Source organism: Haplochromis burtoni, unplaced genomic scaffold (assembly GCF_018398535.1).
Source record: "Haplochromis burtoni strain Fernald_Lab_line unplaced genomic scaffold, NCSU_Asbu1 Contig_283, whole genome shotgun sequence".
NCBI lineage: Eukaryota > Metazoa > Chordata > Actinopteri > Cichliformes > Cichlidae > Haplochromis > Haplochromis burtoni.
In genome coordinates, this window is record NW_024582644.1 from 440336 (window position 1) to 459466 (window position 19131).

The window sequence follows — 19131 nt, forward strand, 5'->3', positions numbered from 1 at the left end:
ATGTATCAACGTATCACATGCATGTATCAACGTATCACATGTATGTATCAATGTATCACATGTATAGAATAAATATAGAATAAAAATATATCATATCCAACATGATGCAGCAAAAGCAAATGTGGATTTTGTTATAAGGGTTAATAAACATCTCAGTTTGATCTTTTCTGATGCTTTGGCTCTGACAGGGTTAATATTCACAATCTTTGCACCCACACAGATGAGGGCTGCTATTTAAGGGGGATGACAACTTTAAAGTGCACATGGTGGGAACTACTAGGAAATGTTGTTGTGTGTCTGTGTGTGGGGTCAAACTGTGGGCTAAACACAAATAGCCCTACATTTAAATCAGCGTGTGAAGGTTTGTATGCAGTGCAGGGGCAGCATTCAGCTCATTAAATATACTCTGAGCTATAAATATGTGAGGGGGAGGGAATACATCAGTGCTCCTTCCCACAGGACCTATTGTCCTGTAGTACAATAGGTCCCACAGGACAGGATTTTCCTTCTGTGTCATTTAGTCAAATTGAAATTTTGTATTGTTGCAATGGAAAATCAGGATTTGTGGTTTGAAAATGTTTATCTAACTTAACATGTCAGATAAATTTGTCCTTAAGTTAATATTGACTTCAAGTCAAAGGTTTAATTAAATTAGAGTCATATTTCATATTTCCAGTCTGTATGTATGCTCTAGAAATGAGAAACAAATGAAGACCACAGCTCAGAGAGGTCAGTATCATCCACTTCCTGATCGTCCAGCAGCACTGAAGCAGAGCGAGTAGAGCTTGGGTGATGCTGCGTTTTGCAGTGGATGCAGATTTTAAGATAAAAAGATTCAATACACTGACCTCTGTCACTGCTGGCAGCAACGATCCCAGAAAACTCCTGTGACAATGCTTCAGGCTTCATTAAGTTTTGCACCTTAACAGCCTGACGACTACAACCTTCTCTAAGCTTCTCAGCTACTCTGGATTACATTCAAACCAAGTACACAGCCTGTTTAAATTCAATTAACACTGAGGTCTCGGTTTGTCCTCCAGTCAAAATCAGAGAACAGAAACACTTCTGTCCATATTATTTGTCTATGTTTGCACCTGCAGTTACCTTTTACCATTTTAGTAATCTTACAGGTTCACTGCAACATCACACTGTGCACCATCAGTCTTAGTCATGTAACCTGTCTGATGGTTGTACCTGATGCTGCAGAGACACGTGGCTGTTGTGCTATTTCTTTCAAAACTATGTCCTCTTTGGGTTGGACAAGGAGGACACGGGCCAACAACAGGACAGCTGGAGGACACAAACAAAGCTTCTGCTGTTACAGCTCAAATATTCTGCCCCACGTTTTACACACACCGGCAACAGGTGGTGCTGCCCCTATCGTCCAATCCTGTTAGCATAAGTGGACGCATGGACGGAGGACGGTCTGGCACGAACTCTCGCGCCTGACTCCACTCACTGTGTGCTTAGCTGTGATGCTGCAGGTGGTGCTGAGAGCCACACTGGAATCAATGATGACATCATTTGAATTCATTTGATTTCCTGCATAATGAATTTTTTTGTGTTAAAAATAAGACAACAGATGTCCCAATATAAAGTCACCTGACGGTGCAACAGCTGACAAACCAATTTTCACTTGGTGCTATTTTCTATTTTCTAGGAGCCACTTTAGCACAGCTTTAAAAACAAGTGTTTAAAAAGTGAGCCGTCTGATGTAAATTCCAGGGTAAGTTCATAAAGGATGCATCTACAGGAAAATCTTGCTAGATAAAAAAGAAAATGTGAAAAGAACAAAGAAGACTGCTGAATAGGACATCAAAAAGACGAGTAATTAAAGCGCTGTTGTGAATGTTTAATATTAATTCACTGTCACGTTAAAAGCCACAGTTGCCTCAAAGCAAACTGAGTTCATTATGAGTATTTAATAAAGAAAAAACAACATGTTTAAAATGCAAATCACACCAGGGCTGCGTGGTTTCAGTACGAGGACATGACTGAACATCTGTGTTCAGGCTGGCAGTCAGAGGACATGCTGCACAGCAAAACGCCACAACTGGAGGTGAACTTCAGATGTTTTTGGCAGGGCTGCACCAGAAAACCCAGCGGCCCCTTTGAACAGCTACTGCTGTTGTTTTTTCTGCTAAATTAGCACGATGAGTGGCATCTCGTCTAAGAGCGATTTGCATATTCTGTTGAGTAACACTGTTGCTTAAATGGATGCTGTTTATACCTGCACGCTCAGAGAAGTGGATTACAAAAAGACATTTGACCTTTTTTCCACGGGAGATACGAGCGTCCAAACAACAAAGACGGCCGTTACAAAACTCCGACTGTTTCTTCGAGTGTTCACGCAGCTATGAAATACGCTGTTCTGGCTCTTGTTTGATGTCTGGGGTGATAATGAACTTGTTTGTTTGTGCACACATGCTACCCAGGGAACAGCAGAATCATGAATCTTTCATGGTTTAAGCGCGAGTGCTCGGATGTTTGGAACACCATAGGTGTCAGAGATCTGAGATGAATGTACACCAAAAGATTGGACACAGCCTTTCAGGTTATTGTTAAACTATAACAAGAGTAGGGAAGCAGTGGGCGAGGGGATGTTGAAGGGGGCAGCCGCTTCCAACGTGGCCCCGGGCTGACAGCCTGACAATGCAACACAAATAACACAACGCTCAACAGCTTCATTTGGATGAGACCACTCAGTCCCACAGTGGGGGGGAGCCAGCTGTGGGGTCAGCAAGCAAATGCATGTAAGAGCATATAAACAGGTTTGCCCTGTATTTCTGCTGACGCACGTGTCCAGTGTCTACTCGTCTGAATCCAGTGCAGCTGTTCTCAGTGATGTGGTACTGGTGACAGCACGGGACATGTTTTAGGACAGCCACTGACCTTTTGTGTTAAAAAGACGGGACTTCCTGCAGTTGTAAACCACTTCCTGTTGGCACTGTTCCGACCCAGATACGATGGCACGTAGTTGTTCGGCCGAAGCGCTGTAGTTGAAGATCATGACGTGAGGTTTCTGAAGGGATGAGGTCTGAACTGTGACCGGAGCTGTGCTGTTGTGGGACAGCACGGTCCACACCTTCTTCTCTGCAAGAAAAATGTTCCCGCGTTACTGTGACACCAACATCAGCACCTCCTGCACCAAGATACATGCTGTAGTTTGGGAGCATTTCAAGTTGCTATACATCAACACAACTGTTATATCCCAAATGTTAATAATGTGCATGCATGAAGTCCGTAGTAACTACATAAATTGCAAAAAAGTAGAATAAACTACAAAAAAATCGTATAGAAAATCATTTTTGGTTTTTTTTTACAAATATTTCTAGTTAGAGGTTCATCACCCGAAACTGAAAATAGAAAAAAGTTGCACAAAATAGTTTCCAACCACAGGAAATTTATTTTGAGTGTCTTCATAGTTTTATTTTTGAGATTCACCAATTTTTATATACTGCAGGAAAAACAAAAATAAATATTCTAATGCAAATTTGCAAAAAACCAGCATGTGCATCAAAATTAACTGTTTCCAGTGTTATTTGAGTTCTAAGCATCCCAGAAACTATTCACAAAGGCATAAACTCTGACATGAATTTTAAAAACACCAGCATATCTTTGTAAATGCCCTATAGGAAAAAACTACCGCGTTTCAGGACGGTAATGGCGGACATGCGATAATTCGCGCTGATGTCTGTTCCCAGTAGGAAGTGTTATGAACAGCTGATCGGATCTGCTCCATCCTCCCTGTTCTGGTATTTTAAAGAGTATTTAGTAGAAATATTAAGCAACCTAACTAATAGAGTTGCAAACTCCCAGCAAAAAAAAAAAGGGAACCACCCACCCCCCACCTCATGATGCTTAATCAACGTAATCAACTATAATTTGATGCAGTGTGAAAAAAAATGCACATAAATCAATTATTTTTTTCAAGAATAATTAAATAGATTCAACATCTTTCTTCAACAGAACTGCAGACTGCACAGATGGTACCTTCCCAAAGGAAAAAGTACTATAGCTTACTAGGGTATATTAGACTTAACAGTTACTATATACAGTAATGGACCTTGGGTGTAAGATTCAGATAATTATTTATTAAAAGCTGACATTTTAAATGAGAATAAGAAAGAAAAGTATGTCTTTGTGCCCCCTTTTCCCTGTTCATGCCCTATCGGCCCCCCTGGCTAAACTTTGCTAGATCCGCCCCTGCACAGTTACGTCAGCTGTAGAAAAAGATCCTGGTGTAGAAAGTAATATTAAATAAATTCTAACAACAGCTTATCAAGCTTAAACGTGCTGCTGTTGTTCAGCCGCTGGTTTCCTCTTTCTGGCGCGAAAGTGGGCCAAAAACAAAAAGAGAGACGGACTCGCGACAGAAAAGCCGATCAGCTGATCATTGATCAGTTTCACGATTGAAGTAGCAGCAGGAGAGAGAGAGGGCAGTCGCTCCATATATCGGTTGTTAAGCTTAACGCGGGAATGCTTTACAAACATTCAGAGATGAACTTACACACTTGCTTTACTTCTCTCTGGGAAAACTTCCTCGGAGATGAAATGCTGGTTTGGTAGCGAGGCTACAAATACACACAGTCTCTCTATCACGTGACCACACTGCTGCGACGTGCTACAGTTATGAGCTGAGTTACGCCGTGTGGCAAGTTTTGTGAGGTGCTTTTTTGATATTTAATGGATCGGATTACATTTTTTATTTCTCTCCGATATCCGATCCAGTAATTTAGGTCAGTATCGGACCGATACGTAATATCGGATCGGTCCATCTCTACTTCACACCCTACACTTTGAAAAAGAACCTGATTTTATTCGTATCCACATACGAACACAGAATATTTTGGATAAAATCAGACGGCTGTGTCCTACTTCATGATTCTTCTCATCAGGTTGGCAGGCTTACAGTTATTTACATCTCTAATGGATTCCTTAATTGAGGTCAAGTTGAGACATATTTGCTGCAGAACGACTGAGATTTTCAAGGAGACGACTGAAAAAACAAACCCTGGACGAGAGCAGCAGAGAACACCACGTTCGTTCTGTAATGTCATCACTGCTACATTAACCTTGCAGGGACGAAGCAGCTGGGAAAGTTGTGACAGCGCGGTGACGAGCACGGCCTCCAGAGTGTCAAAACTCAATATGTTTTGTCCTATATGTCATGCAGACTGTGGATCAGCTCGTGTCCCTCTGCCTGTCTGTCAAAAGTCACATCTCAGGTGACACAGAGCATATTGTGTTTGTGCCATCAAAAGCTCTTTCTGGCTCCCAAATCACAACACCCACACTGGTGACATCAGTCTGCTCCCACAGCTCCCAAACACCAACACTAACCCTCTCCCAAACGCAGCCTGGTGCCACGCGATCACTGTCGATATCTGTGCTGCCGACAGCGACATTCGTAATTATTTTATCGACTCCTCTGCCTCGACGTAACTTTCCTCGTTTCTCCACGAGCAACAGATAACTGCCGAGATTTCAGAAATCAATGGGCAAATTTCTGTGAAAATGAATGTGGATATTCCTGTTTGCAGCACGGCGAGTGCTGCAGACGTGACTTTGAGCTGGGATCAGGTCAAAACCAAAACTTTTACCCAAGAAATGTGCAGATTTATGCATTCCTTCAAACGACTTAACAGTTTAAACGTTTTCATGGCACCATGACTCGCCCTGCATCCAAAACATCCAGAATTACTGTCATGAAATGCACTGTGCAGGGGATTAACCCTTGTTGACGTTAATGACCCCGAGCCTCTGGAGGCCACTGGGAGGGGGCTCAAGATCTCTAAGCCTGTCAAGTTGTAATCTTTTTTTAATATATTTTTAACTGGCTTTATTGGATGGATACAGGGAAGCGAGAGGGGAAGACATGCGGTAAAGGGCCACGGGTCGGACTCGACCCCAGCCGGTCGCCCGCTCATCCGACTGAACTAACCCGGTGCCAAGTTGTAATCTTTTTGATTTGAGAAGCAACAAATCCCACATTTCTGCTCTCAGCCATACTTGAGTGGACAAGATGACCTTTTAATTGAAGCATCATTCATGAAGACACCATGAAAACCTTTCCCTCTGATTAAAGATCGAGGCAACAAAAGGCAGCATGCTGCATATACATAAAGAACCAAAAGATTGGAAACAAATGAAAGATTAAATCTGTGTTTAACACACACCGAACATGCATTTAAAAACCCTCAGGAGGTCGCCTAGACTGCTGCTGGCTCTGGATCAATGCAGGCTAATCTATAAGCCAGTGCACTCTTTACTCTGAGCTTTCTCTGTGTTCTCGGGTGATGTTGAATGGAGTAAAAGGTGACAACACGAGGTCTACAATGATCTCACCTGTCATGTTGCAGTATACCTGTGTGGGCCCCAAAGGACCACTCCCATCTGGATCAATGAAGTAGAAGCCCGATGAGCTGCCACTCAGCTTGTAGGCCTCACAGGAAGACTCGTAAATGGCTGCAAGATGCAGAGTGGGACAGAAATCAGTCAGTCGTCCAAGAATCAGCCCACGCTCTAACGGCTCTCGATTGGATGAGTCATGAATACACAAAACCTATCTAAATGTATGAACTCTGTGCTGTATTATAGAAGTGAACGATGTCCATGCTTTGGCTTTTTTCTTTATGCTAATTATGGCACCAACATCCTGAACCAGTGTCCTCCACACAAACCGATTCACGTCAAGGAACATCTTAAACATCTTCACAGAGATACACACTAACAGAGGCCTTTGTTTGTGGCAGTGACTGTCATTTTAATGGGATGAAAGGACAGCAAACAAACGTTACTGCCTGCTGCTGGCTTCATAATAACTTCTATTATTTGATGAAAATAATTAAGTCAAGTCAGCCTATTTGTACGCCATGTTTTTCAAAAATAGAAGTCAATGTAACAAACTGAGATAAATGGCAGAGACATCACAAAGCATCCAAATACAGAAAAGCAAAAAAACTCAAGGAGAACAATTAAAACTACATGACAGCACAGTCCTTTGTGAGCTCCTCTAGATACCACAGGATCTGCTTTCAAGAGCCAGATGAGGCGAAAGACTAACATGACAGCACGAACCTTTAGTTTAGACCCACGGCAGGATGATGCCCCCGAGTGCCTGAAGAACCAGAACACCAGCGACATAGTAGCTCATCCTGTTCATGCTCCATCATAACTCACAGGTTACTACCTCTAAAACAACAGACATGACCTCTATGGGCTCAGACTGTGCTCATAAATATTTTGCACTTGTAAATCAGACGGTGTAGCTGTGAAATGAATTTTGTAACCTTGTGTGTTCGTAAAAAATATTCACAAATGTTATTTTTTGGACCGTAAGGCGCACTGGATTATAAGCCCGGCTACACGAAACAAAACAGTCAGAGTCTTGCTTCCTCCACTTCCGTACCATTGATTCATTAATGCTGAATTCTCTCACAGCGGCTCTATTCCCGTGTTGTTGCAGTATATAATAATAATAATAATAATGGATTGCATTTATATAGTGCTTTTCAGGGCCCTCAAAGTGCTTTACAATACCACTATTCATTCACACTGGTGGAGGCAGCTACTGTTGTAGCCACAGCTGCCCTGGGGCAGACTGACAGAAGCGAGGCTGCCATATCACGCCATCGGCCCCTCTGACCATCACCAGTAGGCGGCAGGTGAAGTGTCTTGCCCAAGGACACAACGACCGAGACTGTCCGAGCCGGGGCTTGAATCGGCAACTTTCCGGTTACAAGACGAACTGTCACTTCTTTGAGCCACGATTAATGACTAACCTCGTATTGTGGATGGGTTATCTCAGTTGTTCTCCTGACTGAAGTTTGGTCCTTCTATAACATCCTGCCATGCGATTACATTTGTCTCTTTAACTTTTATCGAGTGGAAAAGTGTTAACGTTCATCCTCCAGCTTCAGTGTGTTTATGCTATGCTAACATAGCTATTTGCTAGCGATCACGTAGCACATCATTATATACCAGCTAGCCCAACTTCAGTAACCCTACAAACGTCACTGCTGTTTAGTTTCCTGTCTTCATTTATGTTGGAAGTGATAGCAGAGCTGTACGTTTGAATTTTTCAGAAATCTCTCAGTCAGAACATGCTATATCATGTTTAGGTGGAAGCTAGCGAGCTAACTTCCTGCTAACTTCTAACTCCGTTAAATGTAATAAATCCTGTTTTCATGGATGCCTGGATGTTAAACTTAATTGTTACACCTGGTAAAGCAGCAACGCTGATCATTTTATTACAGATGAAAGAATTTAGACAGTTTTTAACTCTCAGTGATGCTGCAGTGTTCGTTTGACTTTGGGACCTGAAGCAGAAGGTTTGACCAGATTAGCGTAATGCTCCACAATCCATCAAGCAGTGTTTTGACAGATTTTTGAGCGCTGTGTACACTAAAATATTCGAGTCAGTAAGCACAACCAGAATTCATACATAAGGCGCACTGGATTAAAGGCGCACTGTTGATTTTTGAGAAAAGTAAAGGACTTTAAGTGCGCCTTATATTGCGGAAAATACGGTAATCATGTTTTTGTTAGGGTGTGGTTACAAAGGAAAAGAACTCAGTAATTAGCTTTTACCCGGGTATTTTTGAAAACGCAGATTTTGCACCTTTCGTCCACACGTAAATGGCGTTTTCGGTCACTAAAAACGGAGATTTTTATTTGTATTTGTATTTATTTATTTATTGTCATTGTCAGAGAACAATGAAATTGCATTTGGGGCTTCCGTACAACCCGTAAATAAAATAATGAAGAAAATAATAAATACCCCTTAAAACCCAAGTGTAAATATTTAACCCAGTGTGACTCCAGTGCAATAAGACAATCCTTAGCAACAACATGAGAACATGACAAGTAAACATGAGAACCTGACAAGTAAGTTCAGTGCTATTAAGAAGTTGGATATGGTTATTGTCCGTGAGAGGGGGGCAGAGAGTTCAGGAGCCTCACAGCCTGTGGATACAGGCTGTTGGCCAGTCTGGATGTTCTGGCCTGTATAGACCTGTACCTTCTCCCTGAGGGCAGCAGGTGGAAAAGGTGGCGCGCAGGGTGATGTTGGTCCCGCAGGATACTGTGCACCCTCCTCAGACAGCGAGTGGGGAAGATATTACTGATCTCTGGCAGACTTGTTCCAATAATTCTGCCAGCTTCTTTCACCACCCGCTGGAGTGCTTGCTGATCGGCCTTGGTGCAGCTGGGGAACCACACTAGAAATCCATACGTCAGAACGCTGCTGATGGCACAGTTGTAGAAGTTCAACATCAGAGATCTGGGAATGTGTGCGCTCCGCAGTCTCCTCAGGTAGTAGAGGCGCTGTTGGGCTTTCCGTGCAACTGAGGTGATATGGTTGCCCCAGGACAGGTCCTCGGTCACAGTTACCCCCAAGAATTTAAAACTGCTCACCCTCTCCACCGCCTCACTGCCGATGAAGAGAGGCAGATGGTTGTTATGACCCTTCCTCCGGAAATCTACAATGATCTCCTTGGTCTTTTTGGTGTTTAAGACCAAGTTATTGTCGTGGCACCATGACTCTAGTTGTTGCACCTCTGTCCTGTAGTTTGTCTCATCGTTGTTGGATATAAGTCCGAGCACTGTGGTGTCATCGGCAAACTTAACAATGAGATTGGACGCGCAGGAGGAAATACAGTCATGGGTGAAGAGAGTGTATAGCAGAGGGCTCAGGACACACCCCTGAGGGGCACCGGTGTTGACCACAAGGGTGGAAGAGGTGTTCTTACCCACTCTGACACTCTGTCTGCGATTAGTGAGGAAGTCCACAATCCAGTTGCACAGAGAGGAGTTAAGTCCCAGTTGGTGGAGTTTGGGACGGAGTTTGTATGGCCGGATGGTATTAAAAGCCGAGCTGTAGTCTACAAAGAGGAGCCGTGCATAGGTGTTCCTGTGTTCCAAGTGCTTCAGTAATGTGTGCAGCACTATGGCGATCGCATCCTCGGTTGACCGGTTCTCCCTGTATGCAAACTGGTACGAGTCCAGGGATGGTGGAAAAGCAGCTCTGATGTGTTTAATGACCAGTCTCTCCAGGCATTTGGCGGGAATGGGGGTGAGTGCCACAGGTCTGAAATCGTTCAGACATGTGACATTTGACTGTTTTGGGATGGGAACGATGGTTGCTGCTTTGAAACAGGATGGTACCAGTGAACAGGACAACGAGGTGTTATATATAGAGGTGAAGACGTCCGCCAGGTCCGCAGCACAGTCTTTTAGCACCCGGCCCAGCACTCCATCTGGCCCGGCCGCCTTCCTGGTGTTAATGCTCCGGAACACACGCCTCAGCTCATGAGTGCTCAGGACTGGAGCAGGGTCGGTGTTCTCCCTATCAAAACGGGCATAAAAGAGATTTAAATCCTCAGCCAAAGTAGAACTGTCGGCTGAGGGTGATGGTGTTCTCCTTTTGTAGTCCGGGATAGCCCTGATGCCCTCCCAGACCTGCCTGTGTTGTTCTCAAACCTGGCCTCGATACGCCTCCTGTGCTGCTGCTTGGCAGTCTTGATACCTCTTCTCAGGTTGGCCCTGGTTGGCCCTGGCAGCACTGTATGCCTCCTGTGTCTTTAAAAACTCCGGCCAGGGTGGATATTTTCTAAAACTCCGTTTTTGCATTTACGTGTGGACGAGAAAAACGGAGAAAACGCAGCGTCAAAGATGTGCGCCTTTTTTGACGTCACAGTGTGCGCCACGTTATTGTTTCGGTGAAATGAATTTCTACAATACTGTTACTGTTAATTCTACTCTCTGCACACAGTTACTGTCCCTCCACCCATACGACTCGGTTCTGCTTCTGCGCCCCAGCTTTGTTTACTATTTCCCACCGAGGCTTCTAGACTTCTGATTGGCCAACATTTCTACACGGTTAGGAATATAGCGCCACCTGCTGCTTTGGCATGTTCCTAGCAGAGTTTTCCTTCATTTCTGCCTTTGCGTGTGAACGGGATTGTTTTTTAAAACGAAAACGGAAAATCTCAGCTTTCAAAAATACCCGTGTACGTGTGGACGTAGCCTTAGAAAGACACAATTTCTCATCTATAGATGCACAAACATAAATCAGTTCACAGCTACACAGTCTGATTGAAACTGACCTGGAGAACACTTTGGCCAAAGACTCACATACACACACAAACACTGCAGGAGGATCAGTGAATCTGTGGATTGTGGAAGGAAAGATGACAAATACCTCATCAGTCCTTTGGCCACATAAGTCTCAGGTTTACTAATGAATGTTTCCAGCCACTGCATCTGTCAAAGCTAACAAGTCTCAGTTATGATGCTAGTGCCAGCCAGTATAACCAGGATGGTAAAGGTGCTGTCCAGTGGAGTGTTTTCTAAAACCACCCAGAGGGCAAAATGAGACCTTTTTGTCACAGTCATGCAGTTTGAACTCAGCACGAGAAGTGTGTGTGTGTGTTCCTGTCTAGCTATCTTTGTGAGGACCAAAATCTGCATTCTACTATACTTGTGAGAACCGACAGTCACTTGTGAGGACACACTCACGGTCCTCACAAGTTTGAAGCATTTTTGAGGCTCAAAATGTGGTTTTAGTGTCAGGCTAGGGAAACCGTAACGTCAATGAAGGTCCTCACTAAGATAGCTGAATGGGCTTGTGTGTGTGTGTGCAAACTCCAGAGATGAACCAGACATTTCTGAATCTCATTGAATCTGCTGAGTGTTTTCAGACTCTGTCAGGTTTCAGGTTTTGAGTCCAGACAGAAAAGTTGATTTCACGTGTTTACGGGGAAGTTGATGAAAGGCCCTATTTTTAATTCAGCAGATGATCTTATCTGCCATGTTCTCTCCATCAGCCAAACACGACTGTGTTTGCCTGCATATAAACAAGATATCAGTATTCTGGGGCAGGGGAATTTCACACATACTTTCCAACAGCCGTCTCCACAGCAAATATCAAGGCGATGTCATAAAATGACAGCCGTAAGGAAAAGCTCCTACATGTAGAGTCAGTCTAAAGTCAGCCAGTCTAACACTATTTAGGGTGTAGCGAAAAAAGATTCTCAGAATTTTGAAAGTGAGAATAGCAGCATCGGTTGTAAAGGTCTTGTCAAGTCGAAGCAGGACAGCTTTTTTTGCTCTGCACAGGTGAAGAAAGGTACGAGCGAGGCTGGCGGATGTGTGCCGAATCGAATGACACAACTCGGCAGACCGAGACTAAATGGGGCGGTGCGGCGGATGTAATGGCGGCTTTGAGAGGAGGTGAAGAAATGAAAGTGAGACAAAGTGCTCACAGTTGTGACATGTCGCTCCAGCATAACCCGTCCCCGAGCAGTCACAGGAGAAAGAGCTCCACATCTGAGAACAGCGCGCTCCGTGCTCACACAGGTTAGGAAGGCATCTGCAAAGAAAGCACAGTTTAGGAATCCACTCATTTACTTAGTGATTGTACCTGATATATGGACATTTGAATCACTTTATTTCCACAGTTTGAACCTTTGATCCAGCACGACGACATTTCGATCCACTGTATGCTTGACTGTGTGTTGTTGGGGTGACTCTCTCGACTTTACATGAAGAGTCATAATGTGCACACACCGTTCACCAACAGCACCAGCGTTTCACAGTCTGGGGACTCATCAGCGTGTGCTGAACTTCAGACCATGCACATGAATGAACGGTGAGAAAATTTAAACTCTACTGTCTCAATTTATTCCTAATAATAAATAATGATTTTGTATGCTATGTTTAAATGAGCAAACATTTAAGTGGAGATATTATCTGAATGTCAGGAGCGGGATCTCATTCACACCCCTCCCAGCCTGAGGGAGGGGTGTGAATGCCTGCTGTTCCCCCCCTCCTCCTTTCATTCACTTCTCATTGGTACACGGGGATCGGCCCGGCCAGTCTCCTTCGAGGCCTTCCCCTGTACACGGTCCCTCATCCATCATCGCTCATCATAACTGAGCTCGTGAAATAAAACTTAAAGGAAGTTCTTCCTTCCCGCTGACACGAGTGCTTCCCCATCAGGGATCATCTATTGCTGCAGCTTTTCTCTCTAATATTGTATATAAAGCACTTTGAGGTAACTGTTGTTGTAACTGGTGCTATAAGAAGATTTTAGCTTTACAGTCTGGAGCTCTAACCGCGGCGATCTTCATCCGTGGTATCTGCCATTCTGCCAGAACTGCAGTTCAGCTGTTTCTGATCCATGAATCTCTGTCTGAGGAACACTTAAACAAAACAGGACTGAGTTGTTCTGCAATGATGAACATCTGTCATTACAGTTAGTCACAAAGCAGAGAAGCAGAATACACTTCAAACCCCATCCATGCGTGTTTTCCTGCATTCTCCAGAGTCGGATTGGCGGTTCATCACACGACCGTGACACTTCAGTCATATTTCCACCTAAAGTCACCAATAAAGCTAAGATGATGGGACATCTATGGACAGTGTGTGATTGTCCAGTGAGGGACAGCTGTATGTGTATATATACACATCCAAGGAGAGGTTTGTCACAGACCTGACAGGCTTTTCAGTAATGACGCTTCTCAGGTTCATGAAGAAAGAACTGCTGCTGTTAGCGTCTGCATGCTATGTTAGCTCAAATGCTCTGCCACACAAAACCACACAGAGCTGAGCAGATCTGAGCATCTATGATTGGTCCTTCTCTTCAGACTGTAAGCAGCAATTTTAAAGTGAAGGACATGCAACATGCTAGCATGTCAGAAACAACACAGAACAAGTTATCTCATTGAAAAAGCTGCAGGCAGAGATGTTCTGTCTTTTGACTGCTTGTAATTAATTGATTATCAAAACGTTTGCTAATTAACTTTCCCGTCTGCTGACTAATTGAAAAATCTGTAGCTACCTCCTGATGTGCTGAGCTCTTTCAAGCTTTCAGAACAACTGAGGCTTTAGGAGCTGCTCAGGATGATAACACTTTACTTCCAACCACAAAGAAGGAAAAACAAACAAACCCACATAAATAGGCGGCTTCCAGGCATCTGCATTAGTGACTAACAGAAGCAGTTGTTTTGTTGGTGTTTACAAAGCCGATCTTTTATCCAGCAGGTAAGAAAGAGCCGTGCTCACGTTCCCCTTTATTCGCTCCTGTGCTGTCATGAACACCAGCTTTGAAGTCCCCCAAAAGACTCATTTGCTGTTGATTCATGTTGTGCAAAATAAAAATAAAAACAAGTGTGAACTGACGCTTTCTCACACTGCGCCCTTGTCTGAATTTGAGAAAGTGGAGCCGTGGCAGCGCTTCTCTAAAAATAAATGCATCTCTGTCACCTTCAGACAAGAATGCCCGTTAATAGGATTTCACCACAAAACGTGTTTCAGGGAAAATTTTAAACTGCACTCTTCTGATTAATAGTCCCGTCCTCGAGCCTCCTTCAGTTTCACATAATTGCCAGCCTTTCAAGCATGCATCTATAATTTCATGCACTTTTATCTCTCACCTATTAACTGCAGCAGCACAGGCCGGCCGCAACACGGATAAGGTTGCAGCCGTCGGTTTAATTACCGTCGGGCTATTTTCTGATGTTGTGTGCACGGTTGACCTTACAGGTCAAGAAATGACAGCAGCTGGCACACCCAGGTGCACACGAACAATAAAGTGAGTCACAGTGTAATTAGACCGAAAGCAAAGAAGCTTCAGTCTGAGTTCATTTCCTCGTATCGTCAAAGTAAAAGCTCAGAACAGAAACGAGGAAATCGTATGTTCACCTCCCTCATGTTTTCAAATGATTTTTATTAGCAGTTAATTTGCCATTTGGTCTCATTCACCCAGTAAATACATCCCAGGACCGAGCTCTCACCACACTGGTGAGAAATCAGATGTCACTGGTGAAGGTGGATCTCACTAACAAACATCCCACTCTGGTATCAAAGCAACTCGACGGCGTAAGCTAGCCCTGAAGTTTTTAAATGTTATAATAATAATAAACATAAGCCTGATAAATCAATCTTTTTCAGGAAGTAAATGGTTATTCAGTGCAAAATACGTAACCAAGCCAACACCAAAGCAAAGACAAACACAGTTAGCATGAAGATGAAGGAGTTCAAGCATAAAGACGGGAGTGCAGGCTGGCATGCTGTGAAGTGTGTGCACTGGATGATAACAGTGACTCTACACAGTGCAGCCCTCTGGCCCACACGGTACAATGTAAGCAGTGGTACTGCTGTATGTGTCATCATTTGAATAAGAACAGGGTCCAACCAAAAGCTGAAGGGTGTCCTGGCTCAGTTTTAGAGATGCACCAAATGTTGGCCTCTGCGATAAAGTGACAGCAGAGGCTGAATGAGGATCTGAGTGATTCAGGGTAGAGCTGCTGTTCCCTCAGTGATGGTTCAGGCTTCCTGTCAGGATGCCTTCTGGATGCATCTAAGCTGAGTAATTCGTCCATCCAAGAGGAGGCCCAGAACATGATGGAAATGTTTTTCACTTGGTTTGAGAACATCTCAGAGCCAGAGGCTGGGAGATGTTTGGACTACAGTGAGACTGCTGTCCCTGTGCCCAGCAGTAGAAATGGACGTATGGATGGCTGCTTAAAGAAAACAGAGGATGGCTGAACTCATCTTGAGGAGGGTGAGTTTGTACACCGCTGCAGTATCTGCACCAAAGTTTCAGCCATGTTTCATCAAAGACAGCCTGATGCTGTTTGTGTAATCCTATGGCAGTTTGCTTCTTGACTGACGCCCTTCAATAAATGAAATCACGTGGAAGAGCACCAAAGCATGCTCCTGGAGCTGCATCGCCTTCTTTATTCGGTCACTTCCTGCAGCGCGCCGTTCGCCTCACTGACACGGGAGACTGCCGTCACTCCTGTGTTTGCAAACGCTGGCTTAGACAGCAGACATGTGAAACTGAAGAAAAAGCAGTCTGCATGTTTACTTCAATCCTGTACATGATCCACATGAAGGTGCTCACAGGGCCCGCAGCTGTGCAGGGTAATGAGGGAGAGCACGGCACACAGGACAGTAGGGAGGCAGCTTGTTAGCATAGCCCTCTGCCAGGGAAGCTACTCGCCAGTTTTCTGTTGCACTTTAATTGGACGATCCTGTCAGTTTGTCTCTATAGGACAAGATGTCAGTGACATTCAGGCTGCGCTGCAGGCAGCACGCTGTCATCCACAAATTAACAGAGTGGGCATGGATGAGGCTGTGCTGCCATCTTGGATAATGTTTGACATTCAACAGTCACGTGTGCATGCTTTCAGCAGCTCTACGTCTGAGCCTTGTTCTTACTCAAACACATTCAGGATACTTTACCTGTCTTTTATATTGCACGTGTCGAACTGAAGCTCGTTATAATTCCCCAGCAGTCCTTGCTGTACATGACTGAGATTCATCAGCTGGCTGTTGATGAATATGAGCTGCATACAACCCTGGAACGCCGGAGCAAAGCCCTGGCAGTCTGGAGCAGTTGCAGGACAGCCTGGATGGAAATAACACACGATACAACCTTTAGCTTTTATTCCCAAGAAACATTCGGTTAGAGTGTAAAGGAGAACGTCTTAAGCTATGTTAATATTGGTGTGTAAATCCACGAACCTCCAAAGTAAAAGCTGCCTCTGGATTGCACTTGTTCCCAAAGTTCAATAGTGGAGGAGGGCTCGTTATCCACAGTCAGAGTGATCTGTAGGTTCCTGGCGTCGAGGCTCACAGAGTGCCACAGCCCATCGCTGACTCTCCTGCCTGATGAAGAACGGTTCAGTTTGGAAGTTTAGAAGACAACAATATTTATTTATTTTACTTTTGTTAAAAATAGACTTTTGAGAGCTGCCAGTAAATTTCCTGTGCACACACATGCTTGTTTTCACGGACACCACAGGAGCTGCAGAGCTCCCAGCCTCCTCCATCACTCGGAGCCTCCAAACAAAAAGCCTGCCTCCTCCGCCGTGTCACTCAGCGCATATTTTATCATTTAGATGAAGTGAATATGGAAATGTGGAGAAATTACTAACGTCAGCTTCTTCCTGGTTCTTTATTATTGTCAACAAATAACGTGGGTGCATTACCTCCACTAATGTGAAGTAAGCGCTGTACCGCAGTCAATCCTTCTCCATCCTTCACTTAAAGATGACACCAGCATCTCTGTTACAGCTGATCACCTACAGTCAGAAGGCTGCAGACATGTGAGCAAACACACTCACACGACTCTGCAGACCAACATCTGGAATATCTTCTGACATGTCAGTCAGATTCTTTGTTCCCTTGTTGCTGAGTCTGCTGATGATGACTGAGGAGGTTACTACAGCTGCCTGCACTGCCTAACCCAAACCTTTAACCTGTAAGCCACCAAGTGCTTCACCAAAGTAAAAGTGGCTGTGACAGATCATCACAAAGCTGCAGCCTTCAGGAGGGCTGACTGACCCACGCCTCTGTTCCACTCACACTCAGTCCAACAGTGCCCGTGACTTGCAGCAGATCCCTGCATCCCAGAAGAGTCTGAGGGCCGCGGGCAGTTTCTCTGTGTCATGGAATAAGCAGAGTTGCCACAGCAGACAACATTAATCTGAGTTTCCTTCCCTCCTTTCAGGTCAGAAATATAAATCTAACCATGTGTTTGCTGTCTCCTTGCTGCCCAGTCAGTTTGTGTGGCTGCTGCTCATCTTTTAAAGTGTTAGAGTGGCGAACGCTCACACTAAACATGGCCAAAGAGTCCCTGTATGTACAGCTATTAATCCCCGTGAGCTAAGAGTTGAGTCGAGGCAGCTTCTGTTTGTGTTTCATGTCAGCTGATATCCTCATGACGCTCTTATCGTTTTCACATCCGACCTGGGGCTGAGTGTGTTCCAGTGCTACAGCACCAGTGTTGTAGTCAGAGCCACCGTGGCGGCTCACAGCATCTCCTCAGCAGAATAAGGATCATAATCAGTGCAAGACGGAGGAGCTGGAGTCTGACAGCAGGACAAGACAGACTCTGAACAACTAAATGAGTCTGAGGACTTGCACAACAATGACCTGATACGCTGCAGGGACTATTAGATGGGTAGGAACAGCCGATCGCATTGACGCAAGCATTTGTTTCAACTGTAAAAACAGGTCAACTCTTATCCTGCCTCTAAAAAATATATTTGGATGTGATCACTGCTCCAAAGAGTCAGTGGCAGCCCCGTGTCCACACCAGTGTGTTCATGCAACATGTTGTGCGTCTCCTGACGAGAGTCTGATGGAGACTTCTTAACGAAATTCTTTTCACATTGAGGTCCCCGTCCACGCAGCTCCCACGTTATCAGGGCCCATTTTCATCCTGCCAATGCTCTTCTATCAGCTGAACGAGGACGCAGTGGAACAGTGATGTGACAGTGCGAATGAAACTGAAGGGAAAAGTTCAACTTTGGAGAAAAACGAAAGTCTGGAGTTTAATGATTACACTGAGAGTGATGCTGCTCGGTGTCTGAAATCGTTACACTGTTCCAGCAAAGTGGTGAGAATCTGTAGCTGGCTTTAATTAAAACCATGTTTCCATTTTATTTCTTAAGCTTCGGACGATCGCTGTGCCCGACGCTCACTCTGCATGCCGCGCTCACGTTTACACACCGGGCTCTCCCACACTACGGTCCAGGCATCACAGAGAAGATGTTCAGCTAACAGAGCATCACACATCATCTCCATATAGGAATGTCCTCCACCCTGCATCTGTGCTTGGTGCAGCATGTTCCCACAGGATGGGTTTCCACACATCAGAGACGAGGACCTGGGGATTGTCTCGCACTGCCTTTAATATGATAACGTTGTTTGCTGCGTATAGATGCTATGATACGCTATATCTAATTTCAGTTTGACCTCCAAAGGTGGACGAGAAAGACGAGGGATTCTGATGACGGTAACACGAACAATAAACAGATCCTTCCTTTATGGTAAATGTATTGTTTCTGCACGACTGCAAGACTCGAGGTCACGGGCTTCATAGGCTGCAGCTCTAAGGCTGATATGTCCTTGCGCAGATGTTTAATTTAATGCACCATGAGGCAAATTATATAAAAGGGAATACAGTCCCTGAGCTGTGGTTTTCTTCTCCATCTATATTTCCCTGCAGCCATCCAACTGCTGAGAGCCTGACTTCCCCCAAGCAATCTTACTTATCTCTGTTATTTTTGCTAAGGAATCCTATACAGATAATTAGATGATATTTTCCCTCAAGTC

The 19131-nt window shown here is 44.5% G+C and overlaps 1 protein-coding gene across 1 annotated transcript in view; it reads right to left on the reverse strand.

Moving 5' to 3' along the window:
* The window catches only part of cntnap5a (contactin associated protein family member 5a), a 125758-nt gene that overhangs the window by 33985 nt on the left and 72642 nt on the right, over positions 1-19131 (reverse strand). The window contains exons 9-13 of the mRNA XM_005940848.2: positions 16534-16677; positions 16252-16417; positions 12267-12373; positions 6349-6468; positions 2893-3093 (exon numbers count right to left, since the gene is read on the reverse strand). Coding sequence (XP_005940910.1) covers positions 2893-3093; positions 6349-6468; positions 12267-12373; positions 16252-16417; positions 16534-16677 — 738 coding nt within the window. The remainder of the gene's footprint in view (positions 1-2892; positions 3094-6348; positions 6469-12266; positions 12374-16251; positions 16418-16533; positions 16678-19131) is intronic.